Here is a 17,556-nt window from a genome sequence, read left to right on the forward strand (position 1 = left end):
GACAACATTTTTAGCACTTTTTTCAGGTTATTTCTTGTTTGCTTTTGTTTTTTTCTTATTTCCTTTTTCTTGTTTTTGGTCATTTTCATACAAGTCAGTTTTTTTTGGATCATTTCTTGATACGCTGCTCATAGCCTTCTTTTTATGTTTCATTAATAACTTAAGCCAATAAAAAGTTATTATGTCCTAAAGTAAAAAATAAAGTTGTCAAACCCAATAAAAACTAAAATCTCTCACAGCGAAAACGATAATAATACGTGATGATGATAATAATACATGATAATGATAATAATACGTTATAATGATAATAATACGTGATAACAATAATAACACGTTATAATGATAATAATACGTGATAACGATAATAATACGTGATGACAATAATAATACGTGATAACGATAATAATACGTGATAATGATAATAATACGTGATCACAATAATAATACGTGATAATGATAATAATACGTGATCACAATAATAATACGTGATAATGATAATAATACGTGATGACAATAATAATACGTGATAATGACAATAATACGTGATGACAATAATAATACGTGATAACGATAATAATTCGTGATGATAATAATACGTGCAGATGATGCTCTGACGTTAATAAAGCGTCGGGCGTCAGACTGACCTCAGTTTGGCTCCTCATGATGACGTCTTGTTTGACTGAGAAAAAAAAGAAACAGAGAGAGAATCATTTTCAAAAACGAGCATAAAAAATGATGAGAAGTAAGAAACGTAGCCAGTGAGAGTTACAACCGAAACCAGCGTCGGCCGTCGGCTCCCAGAGGCCTCCTCTGCTCTGGAAAACAGAAACGACACAAACCTCAGAGTCACTCTCTCTTCCTCTTTCACTGTCGTTTCACGGGTCGTTTTTCCGTGTTTAAACTTTTAGATCATATCATGTCAACTCTGAAACCTGAGACATTTGCCCTGATTGCTTTCAAACAAATAAGAAGAAAGTAATGAATTAATGATGACAAGAAGTTACCAAAAATAACAAAGAAATGTGTTAGAATTACAAGAAAATTACCTGAAAAATTGCAAGTACATTACCTGCAAAGAAAGAAAAGAGATATTTTTGCGATAAAATTTTAAATACATAATAATAATTATAAATCCATTTTTTTTCAAAAAGTGTTTTCCTTTTTTTTTTTTTAAAAAAAAAAAAGAATCACTACTTACTTTTTACTACTTCTTCCTCTTTTCACGTCATTTTTACTCATATTTTACTTGTTTAATTGCAATTTCAAAGAAACTTCTTGCCAAGTTGCTCATCGCCTTTTTCCCCCAAAATTTCCAAAATAAAGAAAATTTGCTCGGGTTTTAAAGGTTTACGAGCTTGTAAAAGGCGTCCAAATGCAACACAAGAACACTGATGTCGATCCGGGTTTCAAAGTTCTTTAAGTAAAATTAAGCATTGATTTAAGTTTGTTTAAATTTTCATTTTTTGATGTTTTAGTAGTCCAGATGACCGGTGGGTGGGTTACGGCCACTTTGGGTCGAGGTTTTGTGTTCTTTGGGTGATCATGAGGAAAGTTTGAGCAGAAATGAAGAATAAAATCCTGATTTTAGTATAAGAATGCCTTGTTCTTTCTGCGGTGAAATAAAAATAAAGTCCCTGCTGTTTTTCAGAAAAGAGGTTTTAGCCACAAAACAAAAACATGTCCTCGATTTTGTTGGTGAAACACTGAAATGGGCGATGAACCACAACAAAATTCTGTGGAAAACGGGCAGGATGAGATGAACGTGGCTCGATTCCAGTCAGTTGCCTGGAAAATCAGCTGAGTTCCTGCAGACAGAAGTAATGGAAACACGCTGAACAACGAGCGGTGCTGATGCGTTTTGACGTTTAATCTGTTACTGCACGCAGCAGGAGATCGTGGAGTCTAAACAAAGATTTACTCAGAAGTTTGGGGTTCATTTAAACTGCTGCTCTGTCCTGTACGGCTGCACTTCATCCCAGTTTTCCAAACCAACCCTCCCGTCTCTTTGTGTTTGCAGAAAGTTCCAGTTCTGGCCGGCCGCACCTTCAGCAGCTCCGCCAGACAGCTGAGGAACAAAGTCCCCGAGGCCCAAAAACTTTTCCAGGTAACGTTAACGGTCAGAGAAGAAGAAGAAGTTAGAAAGAGGGTTTGAAACAGACGTAATGTAACAAATGTAATTATCACACAAACGTAACCAATTTCACACAAACGTAACCAATTTCACACAAACGTAATGGCAGCTGCCTAAAAACGTAATCCAAAATTTCATGCAAATGTCCAGAAAAGACCTATACACTATGTCCAGATAAGACATCTATACTACGTCCAGAAAGGACATCTATACTACGTCCAGAAAAGACATCTATACTATGTCAAGAAAGGACATCTATACTACGTCCAGATAAGACATATATACTATGTCCAGAAAAGACATCTATACTAAGTCCAGAAAAGACATCTATACTAAGTCCAGAAAAGACATCTATACTATGTCCAGAAAAGACATCTTTGCCAGAAAAGACACCCATGTGATGTCCAGAAAAGACATGTATTTGATGTACAGAAAAGACATCAATACTACATCCAGAAAAGACATCTATCAAAATAAGTCAAAGACCATCGAGAAAGACTGAAAAGACATTTAAATCAGCTGCAGTTGTGGACAGAGACACAAAGGGAGACGAAACACATAATGACGTTTAAGTGACGTGTCTCCGTGCTTGTATTTAAGACTTTTAAATATGCTTTTATTTTGGTTGTTTTCATCCGTTTTTTTAAGCTGATGCTTTTATCTTGTAGCACTTTGGGATTTGTATCAAATGTAAAGTGCATTATAAATAAAATCATTATTGATTATTTTATTTGTTAACAGAATGTCACGTTCATTTTTCTTATTTTATCCTGTTGTTGTTGTTGTTGTTGATGTTAAATCTGTGTGTTGTGATATTGACAGCAGTTGCAGGTTAATGTTAAATTGCAAGTTTTGTTGAAAATTCAAAAGAAAACAACAACAGTTTCTCCTCGTCCCCACAGCTCTCAGAGAGCTCACAGTTCCTCGTGGCCTCTGGCAGCGATTATTCCACGTTAGCATTACGAAACACGAGAGAGCCGGAGGTCGTAACAAAAGCACATGACGACTCCCGCAGAATTATTTATTTGAAACGGCTCGGCCAAATTCCACTGAAAACGCGAATCCCTCCGACACAGAGCCTCCCCTCATCTGACAACTTTGACCTCCTGCTGGTTCCTCCCTGCTAATCACCGTGCTGAGTGATACGTAACATGTAACCAGCACTGTTTTTACCGTGTGGTTTCCATGGTTACAGGAGGACAATGGGCTGCCAGTTCACATCAAGGGGGGAACCTTCGACGTGGTGCTCTACCGGGCGACCATGACGCTAACTCTGGGAGGTAACGTGAGGACTTTTTTTGGGATGAACTCACCAGTTTGGTCTAGAAAAATGTTGAAAAGATGAAAAATATCGGCAGATTTCTAAAATATTTCAAAGCCTGAAGTTTAACTCACACTGATGAAATGTTTCTGACGGTAAACGTTACAAAGCTCTTCACCTTTGAGCGAAGACGGTTCGAGGCGTGAGACAGACATCTTTCACCCCGAAAATTAATCTCACTAAAGCAGGGATACTCAACTCAACCACACGTTTCTAAGATTTTTGGACGTTTTCTAAGACTTAGGACATTTCTTGAATTTTTGGACATTTCTTGGAATTTGGGACATTTGTAGAATTTCAGGACATTTCTAAGATTTATGACATTTCTTTGATTTTAGGACGTTTCTTGTATTTTAGGACATTTCTTGGATTTCAGGATGTTTGTAAGATTTAGGACATTTCTAGAATTTTGGGAGATTTCTTGGATTTTAGGTAATTTCTCAGATTTTTAGGACATTTCTAGTATTTTAGGACATCAGTGTCTCAGCTGTGTCCTCTGTCGGGGGTGTGGTGGATCCTCCGCTGGCTCTTTTTTTGATCAACAAGCTCTATTTTGATGCTGTTTTCTGTCTCTGACACCTTATGGAGACTAAAAGGACAAAAACTATTCACAAAGCAAATCACTTTATTTTTATCGAGAATAAGAGAAAAAGAAAATGGTTGGGGGGCCATACGGCACCCTATCAGGGGCCAGATTTGGCCCACGGGCCATAAGTTGAGTATCACTGCCACAGTGCGTAAAAAAGGCCCAAATATGAGCTTTTTAATCAAAAAACTTTGGCTAAAATATGCAAGAGTTAAGCAAACAGGCCTAAACAATAACTCTTATTACCCGCCAACATCTCTCATTGGCCCCCCATTCAAAGCAGTCTAGAACCAGGCCTGGCTTTAACCCTTTGAAACCTGGATCGATTTTTACTAATTTCTGGGTCATTTCTCTGCTCATTACCTTCTTCCTGTGTTTTTTAAAAGAAGTAAACTTGCTCAGGTTTCAAAGGGTTAATCATCTGGCTCCGATCCGGCTTCAACAGTCAAAGCAAACATTCGCAGAGTGGAAGCGTAATGTTGCCATATCTGAGTCTACCAGGAAATAAACATGATTAAAAACAAATGATAATAGTTATATATCAATAAATGTGAGCGTCTTCTGATAGTTTTTTGGATTTGTGTTTTCGTTTTCTCTGCAGGAACCTGCTACTCTCTGTACTGGCTGCTCGTCGCCTCCATGCCGCAGAAGAAAGCGTAGAGAAGAAGCCGACCCAGGCTTGGTCTATCTCCTGGAAAACGACACTCGGCTCCATCTAACACTAATGTTTGTTGTGTGAAATTCGATTTGATTTTATCACAAGCCGTCGTGCTTTTACAAGGGCGACGAGGCGATGAATATGTATAAAGTGTAAAAAGATTTAAGCTCAACGCCTGCAGAGTTTCATTTGTTTCTGAGTAACGTTTAAACAGTTAATTTAAGAGCCATTGTATATTTAACCCTTTGAAACCTGAGCAAATAGGCATGATTTCTTTCAAGGACATTAGAGGAGGCCGACGAGCAGCTTAATTAAAAAAATCAGCAAGAAATTAGTGAAAGGTTACAAGAAGGAAACAAGAAAGAAAGAAAGAAAGAAAGAACAAAAGACAAGAAAATGACCTCATGAAAGTGTTAAAAAACAGATATATTTTTCTTCTTTCTGTAACACCATTTTAAGTACACAATTACGAGTATTGAATATAGTTTTCTGGATAATTCCCCCTTTTTCGAAATTGACGTCTTTCCATTAGACAGATTTTATATCCGCAATATCAATTGCTGCAATTTGAGGATTAATAGAAACCAGCCTGATGAACTCTACAGACGGAGAAACACTCAGGATTATGGGTCAAACAAGACTTTCAACCACGAGACCTGTGTTTGCATACAGCAGACTATCAGGTTTAAAGAAAACCTGATAGTTTTTAGTTCCAGCTGAGAACCAACTTTTCAGGCTCTGAACCACCTTCATTTTGGTTGAAATGCCCTAAACAGTTCGAAGTTTGGGGTAGAAAATGGAACAGAAGCAGTTCTTTGCTGATGGACACGAGGTAATTGTGTTTGATTTGGGTTCCTCATTATGCTCGCCTCGTGGTGCATTAAATTTGCGTTTTTTTAAACATCATAAACAGGGTTTGAGTTTTCAGAAACAAATGTGAGTTTTTCAGCTTATCTGTATCCGTCTTCTCCATGAATCTGCAGGTTTTTATCCAGATCGCTTCACCTTTTCAATCTTCTCCCTGACAAGAGGAAGAGGACATGTTAGTGTGAGGTGAAGAGTTTCAGTCCTCTGGGCTCCACATGAAACCTACAAACAGCCAGAACAAAGACAGAAGACAAACAGCAGAAACTGAGACAACATCTGTTTCTGCTCTTTGTCTTCTGTCTTTGACGCCAAAAGAAATTAATATCGTTAAAAATGAATGAGAAATAAATCAGCATTTGTAATGGAACCTGAGCGTCCCGATGTTCTCCAGCTCTTACACAACACCAAGGAGGAGAAAACATGCAGCAATTTCTCCACCTGGTGGCCTAAATAAGGAATTATGCCAATACCAAAACTATAATTATTTCACAGGCTAAAATAAAATAATTCCACTTCATGTTAATTTTTTCTACACCAAACACGTACATTATATTGCCAAAGGTATGTGGACACACTTGTCCACATGCTCCAGTATACTTTTTTCTAAAAATCCAGATCCAATAGATCTACTGAAAAGGACCTGAGCATGTTGGTTTGAGTTCTTCCAAAAATGTGGAAACAAGGCAATGGGCAACTTCACAAGAAATGTCAAAAAAAAAAGAAAAAAAAAAGCGAGAAATCAATAAAAAGTTATGAGAAAATTACCTAAAATAAGCAAAAAACAAACAAACCAATCATGTGTTTGGTCAACCTTTGGGATCAACATGAACGCAGACTGTCAGTCACACCTTCAGGTGCTGAAGCTTCCAAAAAAAAGGCTTGTCAGTTCATAAAACACAGTGTGCGACTCTGCTGCCGACGCTGAAACTGGGGGGCCTGCATTTGATGTTTTCGTCTAAAACTGACAATTTGATAATCAAACTCAAACAGCACCATACAACACTTAAAAGTCCCAAAGTAAGATTTATAATATAACACATCATCAAGTGAGGAGTTGCTTCATTTTGTTGCTGTTTAAAAGTGAAAATGGATCACTGACCAGAACAGGCGACACCGACCAGATCTGATCAACATTCAGATTGAAAACACATGACTGGACCAGATCATCAGGCTCCTTCCTTCAACATGCTGATTTCTGTGGAGTGAAACTGAAGAACCAGCAAAAGGTTTGCATGACTTGATTCAACTTGTCCATATCTCCCAGGAAGATCTATTCATGACACAAAATCTGCATTTTACGCATGGTGAAACTTGACTGACATTACATATTACAAAGGACATTCATCATCCCAGTCGACACAAGGAAATGTGTGACAAGTTTCTGCAAACCGCAAAAATGTTACATTTGCATGCTTCATTCGTAATGTATAATTTCTTAAGTGACATCGAATGTGGGCTTACTTTGTCATCGGGAGGTGGAGAGTACGGTGGGTCACCAAGGTCCCTGTCGCTGTTTTTCCAACAAGAACTGTGTCCACAAAACCAGGTGTTAAAGGCCCAAACACGGTCTTTTCCAACACGTTCTCATCTTGTGACCTTTTGCATCTATTTGTGACGTTTTAAGAAATCCTTCTGCATCAGCTGTTTACGCTCCGGGATGCTGTTACCGTGATGGACATGTTGGGACATAGCACGGTCATGGATGATTAGGTTTAGGCAAAAGAGGCACACGGTAAGGTGTAGAAAAAGAAAGCATCCAAACAGGGAGCGAACTCCTGACTTTTGCACGGGGGGTTCGGTCGTATGTGGGACCCAGCCACCTGTACTGTAACCGCGCTTGTGCTCCTTATCGCGCGTCATCACCGAAAGCATTATTACCTGATGCTGTCCTTCAGCATGTCATGCTACGCGACTGGTTCTGTCCAGCAGCTTTTTGAAGTCATGATGCTCGTGCGCGTTGCATGTGGATGCATCCAGTGCCGTCCGTCCTTCCACCTGCATATAATAACAACGCCACTGATTCTGTGTGAGCACGTTCTCATCGCCAGCTGCGTTCTGGTTGGACGCGGAAGGTGGCTTTTGGCATCACGCTCGTATGCCAAAAGTACTGACAGAGTGGCGCTATTTGATGAGTTCGGAGTGAGAACGGGTCGGGACTTCCACGTCTACATATTACACTCTAGGAATCTGTCTGAGTCTGCTGTTGATGTTTCGGGATACCCATACCATGATGTCAACACAAGCACATGGTGGGATTAAAAAAGCACCGTGTTTTAGGCAACAAAAGCACACGACAACCAACACACTATTGGTTGCTATGACAACAGCAGTGCATGTAAATGCAGCAACCTGTACTTCCTGAAATCCTTGCTTCGTTTTTGCTCTATTTTTTCTACACCATGGCCGTTTCTGCTGAAGCACAACTTTTCTACGACAGAAAACATCGGAAAAAGTTGTGTGGGGTTTGGACTGAATACAGCAGCCTGCGACAGGATCTCCACAAACGGCATACGCCAAGCGGCCAGTCAGACCAGAGGGGAGAAATAAAACCCAAAGAGCCAGACAAAGAGAGGGAGGAGAGCCGGCATCAGGGCAAGGCTCAGTCAGCAACAGGAGGTCGGGGACTGCTCTGCGAACATCTTCGCAGAGATATGATTAACCCCTAACATCCTGGATCAAGCTGCTGCACTGCATGGGCGGACCTTGCTGGGAGCACAGCACATGCTGGCATGGATGCTTAGGTTCAGGCAAAAGAGCACATGGCAAGGCGTAGAAAAACACGTCACATTCAGATGGAAGGTGAACACCAACCTGACGCCGTCCAGCAGCGTATCATACAAGTTCTGCCCTGCTGCATTCACAACTGACACCACCCATCTGCATATCATGCTGCCACGGCCGGTGCCACCCGTCTGTATGATGTTGAATCAACACCGCAAATTGTCCAGTTTCTGAATAAAGATCTCAAGAAGGAAACTGTTGATAGATTAGATAAAAAACTCACACTGATACACAAAGTGATTTTAAAGTGTTTATTTAAGAGTTAAAGTAATAAAAAGTATAAAGATACCTCATTAAAGGCAGGCAGTTCCAACATTTACATTCATTTTAACCCTTTGAAACTTAAGCAAATTGGCTTAATTTCTTTCAAAAACATGGGAAGATGGTGATGAGCAAATTAACAACAAATCACCCAAAAAGGAGCGAGAAATTGCACAAGAATTTTTTTTTTAAACTGCTTAAAATGTTAAAATAATTCTGTAATATCACTCTTAATTATGATATTAAGATTATTTTTACTATGATTTTTCCCCTAGCTTTTTAGAAAATATTTTTTTTTCTAATTTTACTAATTTATTACAAACTGTGGAATATTTTTCGCCAAGTTGCTTATTGCCTTTCTCCCCATGTTTTTTTTTAAAGAAGAAATCGATTTGCTCAGACTTCAAAGGTTTTAATACATGTTAAAGGCATCTAAAAGCAGCACACAAAAGAGATGTTACTTTAGGTTTCAAAGGGTTAACATAACAAGGTGGTTTATCAATATATCTAATTCTCCAACAAAGTCCCCATTTCAACTGCAATAGGCGGTTTGAGGTCTTTTTTTTTTGCATCTGTGCCTTTTTTTTCTCATTTCTCAGCTCCGAGCGTTGGATAAAGTAACACAGTTTTGGTACTCGGTTTGGCCTGAATTCCACCTTAAACTTCTGCTCAGAACACTTTTCCTCCACAACTCATGACTTTGGCTGGCAGCCGCACAAACACACCTCTTCGAAAACACTGAACTCCTTTCAGATACAGAAGTTTAATAATTTCAGCAACTACTGAATGTCATTAAATGTTGTTCGGACAGTCTTGGTCCCCAGACGAACCCGATTTATCTGGTTCCATCATCAGGTTGAAATTACAATTTGTTCAGTACTTTGGTTCATCTATCGAAAAAAAGGACCATCAAGCAAGGGTTAAGTACACTGGGTGTGCAGCCAAAAGTGTCCATGTGGTCATATAATTAAGCTGCTAATGGACAGTCCCTGCAAACTCTTCTATCCCGCTTTTTCTTTTCATATCTTAAACTGAATCTACCAAACATGTCTCTGTTTGTGCACCACGTCTCTGTCCTCATCTGCAGGTTTTTAGAAAAACTGAACATCTTCTTTTCAACAAACAGAATAATCCCCAAATCTTAGCAGATCGTGTCTTTAACTCAGGAAGCGAGTACTCATCTTGTGATCGATGTTTACTTTCTCCAGTGACTGAAAACAAAATAAAAGGAATCATTGTATTGTTGAAAGTTGTACTTGTCCTACCATAGATGAAAAAAAGAACATTTGACATTTTAGTCTTTTTATGTTTGGAGACACTAAAAGCTGTTTGTGTGTGTTGATTTCATTGTCACGTCCCCAAACACATATTCACATAAAAAAATAATGCTTGTACTATAATTTTGAGCAACGTAGTTTATAAAACCTCATTTTTAGCTGGATGAATTGTATGCTTGTTTTATTTATTATTTCATTGTTTTAAGATTTAACTAGTTGACTAAGTTTTCATCCTCCTAAAAGAAATGAAGCAGGAAAAATACAGCAATACACCAACCAAATTTCTGAAAATGACAGAAATGTTTTTGTTCAGATTGATGTCCCCAATTGTCCATTTGGTCTCTATCTTACTCAACCCCCCTCTTACCTTTCTGAACTCTTCAAAGGAGATGGCGTCGTCCTGGTCCAGGTCGGCCTCCTGGATGGCTCGCTCAGCGATGCTCTGCAGCTGCTCCTCAGTCACCTGCATCCCCAGCATCGCCCGCAGCACCTGTCAGTCACAGTGAGCAACCAATCAGTCATCACGTCCAAAATGACTCGCCTCTTTTGTAGGTTTAAATACTCTTGGAAGCTTTCATGTCTATAAAACATACAGCACTTATGGTGTACCTCAAGGGTCCATTATGGGCCCTGTATTCCTTTCTCGATGTGCATAATTATATATTTCTATGCAGACGATGCATTTTTTTATCTTCCCGTCATTCCTCTTGATACCAGTAGTTTGGTTTCCCTGAGGCAGAGATACTTAACTGTGCTTTGGGGCCACTTTTGCAAAATGGCAGGAGGCCAGGGGCCAGCTGCTGCAGCCCCATACATGTTTGTAGGATTTTAAGACGCTGCTCAAATTTAAGGTTGTTCAAACTGTAAGGTTTCGAGGATTTTAGGAAATTTCTAGAATTTTAAGACATTTTGAGGATTTTAGGATGTTGTTACGGTTTAAAGACATTTCTAGGATTCAAGGACATTTCTAGGTTTTAAAATATCTTTGAAAATATCTTAAAATACTAATATTTGAGGAATTTTGTAGGATTTGGGAGATTTCTATAATTCTAGGCTGATTCTGGGATTTTAGGACATTTTACAATGTTTCTAGGATTTTGGGAAATTTCTAGGATTTTATGGTATTTAGGATTCTAGGATGTTTCTTGAATTTTAGAACATTTTTCAATTTTAGGACATTTTTAGGATCTACAGACGTTTCTCAGATTCTAGGACATTTCTGGGGTTTTTTACGACTTTTTAAGGAGTTAAGGACATTTCTAGGACATTCGGGACTTAACTGTGACCTCTGTCTGAGTGGGGGATTCTCCACTGGCAGTTTTGTGATCAACAAGCTCTATTTTGACGCTGTTTAACGCTCTCTGGTACCTCATGTATACCCTGTGTAAATCACTTTATTTATTGTGAATTAGAAAAAGGTTGGGGGACCTCTCGGCACAATATGAGGGAAAGATTTGCTTTAAACCTTTAAGTCTGAGTGTAACGGTACGATCTGAACTTCTTTTCCTACATGTGTATTCTTGGTTTTGGGCAGAGACGCAGTGATGAGTTTACAGACCTGGAGAAGCTCCTCTCGGGAAATCTTTCCATCTTTGTCCTGATCGTACAGCTGGAAAGCAACTGGACACACAGAGAGCTTATAAAACCATCTGTTACAGAAGAACTGTCATCTGTGGATCTCGGGTTATAAACTATAAACGAAAAGCTGAAGCGGGACTGACATTTGAGCTTGCCGGTCCTGCTGTTGGCCGGCTCTGGCTGTGCTCCGTTTTTATTTCGGTTTGATTCTGTGGGACGAAAATGAGCCAGAACCCGAACAAAGGAGGCAAAGTCCACCGTTTCCTTTCTGGAGAGAGAGGAAAGGCGAATGTTTCCCGTTTCCTTTTCAAGGTGACTAACAAACACAGGAAGGTCCATAAACTGCTCTGAAATACTGCTCCTGTCGAACCTCTAAATCGATGGAAAAATAACTTTCTGCTGCCTCAAAATAGCGACACGCCTAAAATGTGCAGACCAAAGCTCATTTTAAGACCTACGCACTCATGGGTGCACAGAGGGACACGAGTATTTGTTATTTAGTACTTTTACAACGAGAAACGATGCCGTGAAAATGACAACGGCGCCGGTCGGTCTGAAACTAAGGTCCTATGGTGTGCTTTGAAACTTACACAGTGTTTATGTGAAGTATCTGTGTGTGTGTGTGTGTGTGTGTGTATGATGTACTTAATGGTCTAAAACTAAATTGAAAACCATCATTGTAAATAAATAATCTGATCTCATCCACTGTGAAAAGGGGAAACATTATCAGGCTGCTGCACCCTGGAGAGAAGAAGGCACTGATGATTCTGTCTCCGATGGGGTTCAGGGCGAGCTCCGGAACGGCTCCGAAATCCTCGAGCCTGAGACACACAGAGGAACAAAATCACATCCCAAACCAACATCACTAATGTTTTCATTTTTTTGTAAATTATTTTAAACATATAAGAACTAAAAATATAGTTTTCTGCACATTTTTTTATTTTTTCCCTGAAATGAATAATTTTGTCTTTTTTCTTTATTACTACTACTACTACTACTACTACTACTACTACTACTACTACTATTATTATTATTATTTCATTATTATTTAAATAACAATAATAATTATTATTATTATTATTATTATTATTATTTAAATTTGCAGGACATTTCTCGTCAAGTTGCTCATTGCTTTTTTTCCCATGTTTTCCAGAGAACAAATTTTATCAGATGTCAGAGGTTTTAAATTTAGATGTAAAAAAAACATCTGCAACGCTGCGCAACAAAACTGACGTCCATCCAGGTTCTAAAGAGTTAAATCAATGAAAGCAACCTTTACAGAGGTGTTTCATTCTGTTTAAGATGCAGAAATTTGACAGAAACTTCAGATTTTCCTCATTTTGTTACATTTGTGTTTAGAAACCATAAAAAACATGGCTGCTTCCGCTCTCACTATTAGAAACAAATGTGCTGAGAGTTAAACATCGTGATCAGACCTTTTCACACGGAATTTGCACGGACATCTCGTTTTAAATGTGGCCGTTTTAAAAGGCGGCCTGCAGCGTCGCAGCACAGACCTGAGCTCTCCTCTCTGCTCTTTGTCCAGGAACTCAAACCTCTCGTACAGGCGGAGGATGTGAGCGGCGGAGACTGAAACACAGAGAGCGTTCGATTGATTACAGACCGATCAATAACCCATCATGTCTGGAAACAAAACACTCGGCGTGATTTGCAGTCAGAAGCTTGAATAATTTACCGGTCGGTTCTGCAGCAGGTCACATTGCACATCAGAGCTGCTCTGTTGACTTTCTTTGCTGTTTGCTCTTTTCATGATAAGAAGCTCGGCAGGAGAGTTTGACTCCTAACATGCAGCCAAACACAGCCAACACGCACTTTACTCAGTTTACCTTTTAACTTTAGTCCTTTTAAACAGTGAGAAACCAAAAAAAAATCACCATACAGTTAGCAAAATAAAAAAAAAAAAAAAAAAAAAAAAAAATGAAAAGACAAAAAACAAAATTACCTAAAAATAAGAAAATTGTGTTTGATAATAAATTTATTTTTTTCCCCTTTTACTATATTTTGTTTATTAATTATTATTATTATTATTATTATTATTATTTATTATTATAGCAATTTGCAGGACATTTCTGTTCATTGCCTTTGACTCAAAAGAAAAAGTACAACAAAATTACCTGAAAATTAGAAAAAAAAAAGAGAACAAAAAAAGCAAAACATAAAAACGATCTGGGACAGCAGATCATTTTAGTCATTAACATTTTTCTTTAACTTTTCCACCAGGTGTTATTTTAATGCCTTTTGAGAAAGTCACAAAAATCAAAATAAAGTCCAAAAAAAAAAAGTACACTGCGACACTGTGACACTGCTGTGTTTCTCGCTGGGTTAGTGCCACCAAAACTTGGTAGTTTGAGCAAAAAAATGTCCTCACCTTAACCAAGTGTGCACAGCGTTGCCGAAAACCTAAAGTTTCAATGTACTGTATCTGCTACATAATGACGTAGAAATGTAACATATCCATGGTTTGCAGAAATGTACAAGCGCTGAATTTTAATGGTGTTTGGGCTGTGCACACTTTAGGACGTTTCTCGGATTTTAGGACACCTCTATGACATTTTAGGACCTTTCTAGGATTTTCCTAACCATAACAAAGAGTTTTTTGTGATCTAAAATACCCACTGCCATGTATCATGTATCTGCTACAGAATGACGTAGAAATGTAACATATCCATGGTTTGCAGAAATGTAAAGCGCTGACTTTTTTTGGCGTTTGGGTCGCAGAGCAGCACAGTGAGCAGTTATCTGTTTTTGTGGTTAACATTGTCGTCAGTTTCTGTATCAGTGTGGACAGCTCAGGGTGTTCACACACACACACACAAACACACACTGAGATAAACACCAGATGAAACAACGTGATGAGTTTAACAACGTTCGCCGTGCTGCTATCACACCACTCACACATTTAGAGACAGTTCTGGAGGGTTTTTTTTGTGTTTTCGTCTCTTAAATCAACCAAAAGTCATCATTAAGTATCTGTGTAAATATACTGTAGAGTTACCAAACCACCAGAGTGTGTTTTCTGTATGTTCGTGTGATTAAAGCACATCAGTTGTTGGATGAAAGCTCCTCTCTGTCAGCTGTGGCTTCATGTTTCACAGCTGTCACCGTCCTTCAGAGTCCAAATACACGACTGTTTCTTCATGATGGCCCTTTGTGTCTCGAATAAAAAACTCTAAGTGTTCAGATGAAGGTCAAATACAAGCAGAATAAGAAAAAATAATCCTAAAGCACACACACATGATTCAGCACTGAACTCAAAGGACTCAAAGTTGCTTTAATGTTCCTAAAATGATCACTGGAGATGTTTTTGGCTGATCTGTGCTCTCTCTTCCTCTTTTCCTCACTCTGTTCTTTCTCTAAGATTTTTGCAAAAAACAAGCAGCCAAAAAAGACGCGCACTCACAGCCGGTTTCCTTCATGAGCTCCTGGGCGTTTGGGATGTTGTTGATGCTGGAGCTGCCGGAGCCCATCCTGCAGCCGAGACTCAAGCTGACTTCTGATTTCCACTTTCCTTGTGTCGTCTGGCTGCAGTTTGAGCAGCTGACTGTATCTTTCCATCTGCACTCTGCGCCCCGCCAGCACACACGACAGACAAGCTGCTCAGCCAATCACTGCTCGCCTAACAGCAGACACTGACCAATGAGGGTCTACGACCTGCTCTGCAACGGAGTCGCTGGAAAAAGGATCATTTTAAAGAAAGATAAGCTAGACTTAACGAAAACTCCTGCTGTACGCGTGAATTAAAATGGTTTATTAAATTATGCAGTGTAATGATAAGTGTGATTTTAATATTTATTATTTAATGTTGTGTTGTTTTTTTATTTGTGGGTTAGGGGAACTTTCCTCAGATATTAGGACATTTGTAGGATTTTAGGACATTTTTCAGAGATTTAGGATGTTTCTAGGATTTTAGGACATTTCTAGGATTTTCGGATGTTTCTAGGATTTTCAGACATTTCTAGGATTTAGGATCTTTCTCAGAGATTTAGGATGTTTCTAGATCTAGGATTTTAGGACATTTCTTGGATTTTATGACATTTCTCGGATTTTAGGGCTTTTCTTGAACGTTAGGAGGTTGCAGGATTTTGGGACATTACCTGGATTTTAGGAGGTTTCTAGCATTGCGAACATTTCTCAAATTTTAGGACATTTCTTGGATTTAATGACATTTAGGATTTAACATCATTTCTAGGATTTGAGGACATTTGTAGGTTTTAATGATATATAGCACATCTCAGATTTTGGGACATTTCTCTGATTTTCATGTTTCAAGGATTTTAGGAAGTTAGGGGCCATTCCCTCCCCCTCGAGATGACAGTCAGCTGATACACTCAGTCACTTTAAAAATGCTGATTTGACACATATGAGTTATACAAATGTAAGGTGCTCTGTGTCTCCAGCTGGCTGCAATGATGCATGTTAGAAACACACAGCTTGTTGGTTCGTGTGTGATACTGTTGTGATACTGTAAAATGTCAGTCTGTTTTTGGATACTAGATGGAGCCATTTCCACATAAATACAATCTGTCCAATGTCCTCAGAAGAAGTGAGAGACATCACAGTGTGAGTACTGGGACTCCTGACGGCACTAAGTGACGACATACTGGTTTGTTTTAGGTTGAGAGCATTCAAGGGCCAAAGATTTTTGTGTAAAACACTTTTGGGGGATCAGGACTGATGAAAATCATATTAATGTGTAATATTTTTTATAGCATGAATTTGAAAAACACTCTGTGCTCAGAGCGGTATGAGTGTGAGTATTTGACACGGCACGAAAAATAATAATGTAGAAATATCATAGATGCTGCTAATCGTTGACATATCCCAGGCTGTGATAATCAAGAGAACATTTATGATTTTAGCACGTGGTATATTGAAAATAATTCATTTTTTGTGTGGGTTTTTTCATCTAAAAACATAGTGGCATTATGACAAAAACCTGGCATTTAAAGGGTTTAAATTCTGAAAATCAATGAATATTTGATATTTATGATCCGTGCTGATGTTGGTCAAAAAAATAAACTCAATGAAAATAGAGAATAATATCAATGTATAATATTTTAGTGCTTTTTGAGTGCAGGGCGATACGAGTGTGTGTAGTATTAAAGTTGGGCCCTAAACGGTTAACAGTATTATCAGTTGTAGTTTTTTGTAAGTCCTGCCTGGACTTTGACCCAATTCAAGTTCAGAACGAACACACACACACACACACACACACACACACACACACACACACACACAGCATTCCTCTCTGGTCACGTCTGACACAGTTTCAGCTCTGTTTATCTAAATAAAAAGCTTCTTTGGAAAAATTTGCCTGGTTTCCTTCTTGTCTTTTGTCTCTCAGCAGCATCAGAGCGCAGCGATACAACACGTGAGGTTAAAAAAAGCTTTTTTCGATCCAGACTGAAACTTAAATCCACGTTTCAGAGATCATAACGAGTAACAGGATAAAAAGTACCGTCTTGTGTTGTAATATCTATTTAAAGCAACATTTCACTCCCTTTTTAATGAGGACATGAAAGGAGAAAACTTTTTTAACGAGGGGTCGACCGATTTTGGCTTTTCAGGGTCGATTATTGGTACTTAATGAGACCAGTAACCAATATTTGAAACCAGTATGCATTCACAATAAAAAAGAAAATATTTCTGTCAATATTTAGAATTTGGATTATATAAAACTCCACTTGATTAAACTGTTTTAGTAAATGTTTCATCAAAACTGAAACTCATATGCGGCGAGCTCTCAGGACGACCTCACGAATTATTATTATTTGTGAGCTCGCTGTTGATTTCCGTCTCCGTTTCCTAGAACTCACACTTCTTCTTCTCCCTCTCGCTCGATCTGTTGTGGTTTTTCCAGGCGTGGAAATGAAAGCTCAGGTATGTTCGGTATGTGGTGGCAGGTGACACATGGGCAGGTACAAAGGTGACAGATGAAACAATGAGCCACGTGGTGCAACACAAAACAGTCAGAACTGCAGGACGGCGGATGTGACCACAATCAGACGATCAGATCAGGGCGTGTCTGCAGATTATTTTAAAAAACTCTCTCTCTCTACATATATATATATACAT

At 38.7% G+C, this 17,556-nt stretch overlaps 2 protein-coding genes across 2 annotated transcripts; one reads left to right on the top strand and one right to left on the bottom strand.

The window, feature by feature from the left end:
• The first annotated feature begins 1,708 nt into the window (after nt 1-1,708).
• On the top strand, nt 1,709-4,862 carry LOC121943357 (cytochrome c oxidase subunit 7A2, mitochondrial). Its single transcript, XM_042486880.1, has 4 exons — nt 1,709-1,780; nt 2,018-2,104; nt 3,327-3,411; nt 4,640-4,862. Exons 1-4 carry the CDS (start codon nt 1,709-1,711, stop codon nt 4,696-4,698), a joined length of 303 nt encoding a protein of 100 aa, XP_042342814.1. The 3' UTR covers nt 4,699-4,862.
• A 4,152-nt stretch (nt 4,863-9,014) lies between these two features.
• Nucleotides 9,015-15,027, bottom strand: chp2 (calcineurin-like EF-hand protein 2). Its single transcript, XM_042486099.1, has 7 exons — nt 14,882-15,027; nt 12,978-13,050; nt 12,201-12,281; nt 11,604-11,728; nt 11,441-11,502; nt 10,250-10,372; nt 9,015-9,816 (listed from the first exon to the last, which is right to left on the bottom strand). Exons 1-7 carry the CDS (start codon nt 14,946-14,948, stop codon nt 9,763-9,765), a joined length of 585 nt encoding a protein of 194 aa, XP_042342033.1. The 5' UTR covers nt 14,949-15,027; the 3' UTR covers nt 9,015-9,762.
• Nucleotides 15,028-17,556: the final 2,529 nt, after the last annotated feature.

The sequence above is a fragment of the Plectropomus leopardus genome, chromosome 5 (genome assembly GCF_008729295.1).
Source record: "Plectropomus leopardus isolate mb chromosome 5, YSFRI_Pleo_2.0, whole genome shotgun sequence".
NCBI lineage: Eukaryota > Metazoa > Chordata > Actinopteri > Perciformes > Serranidae > Plectropomus > Plectropomus leopardus.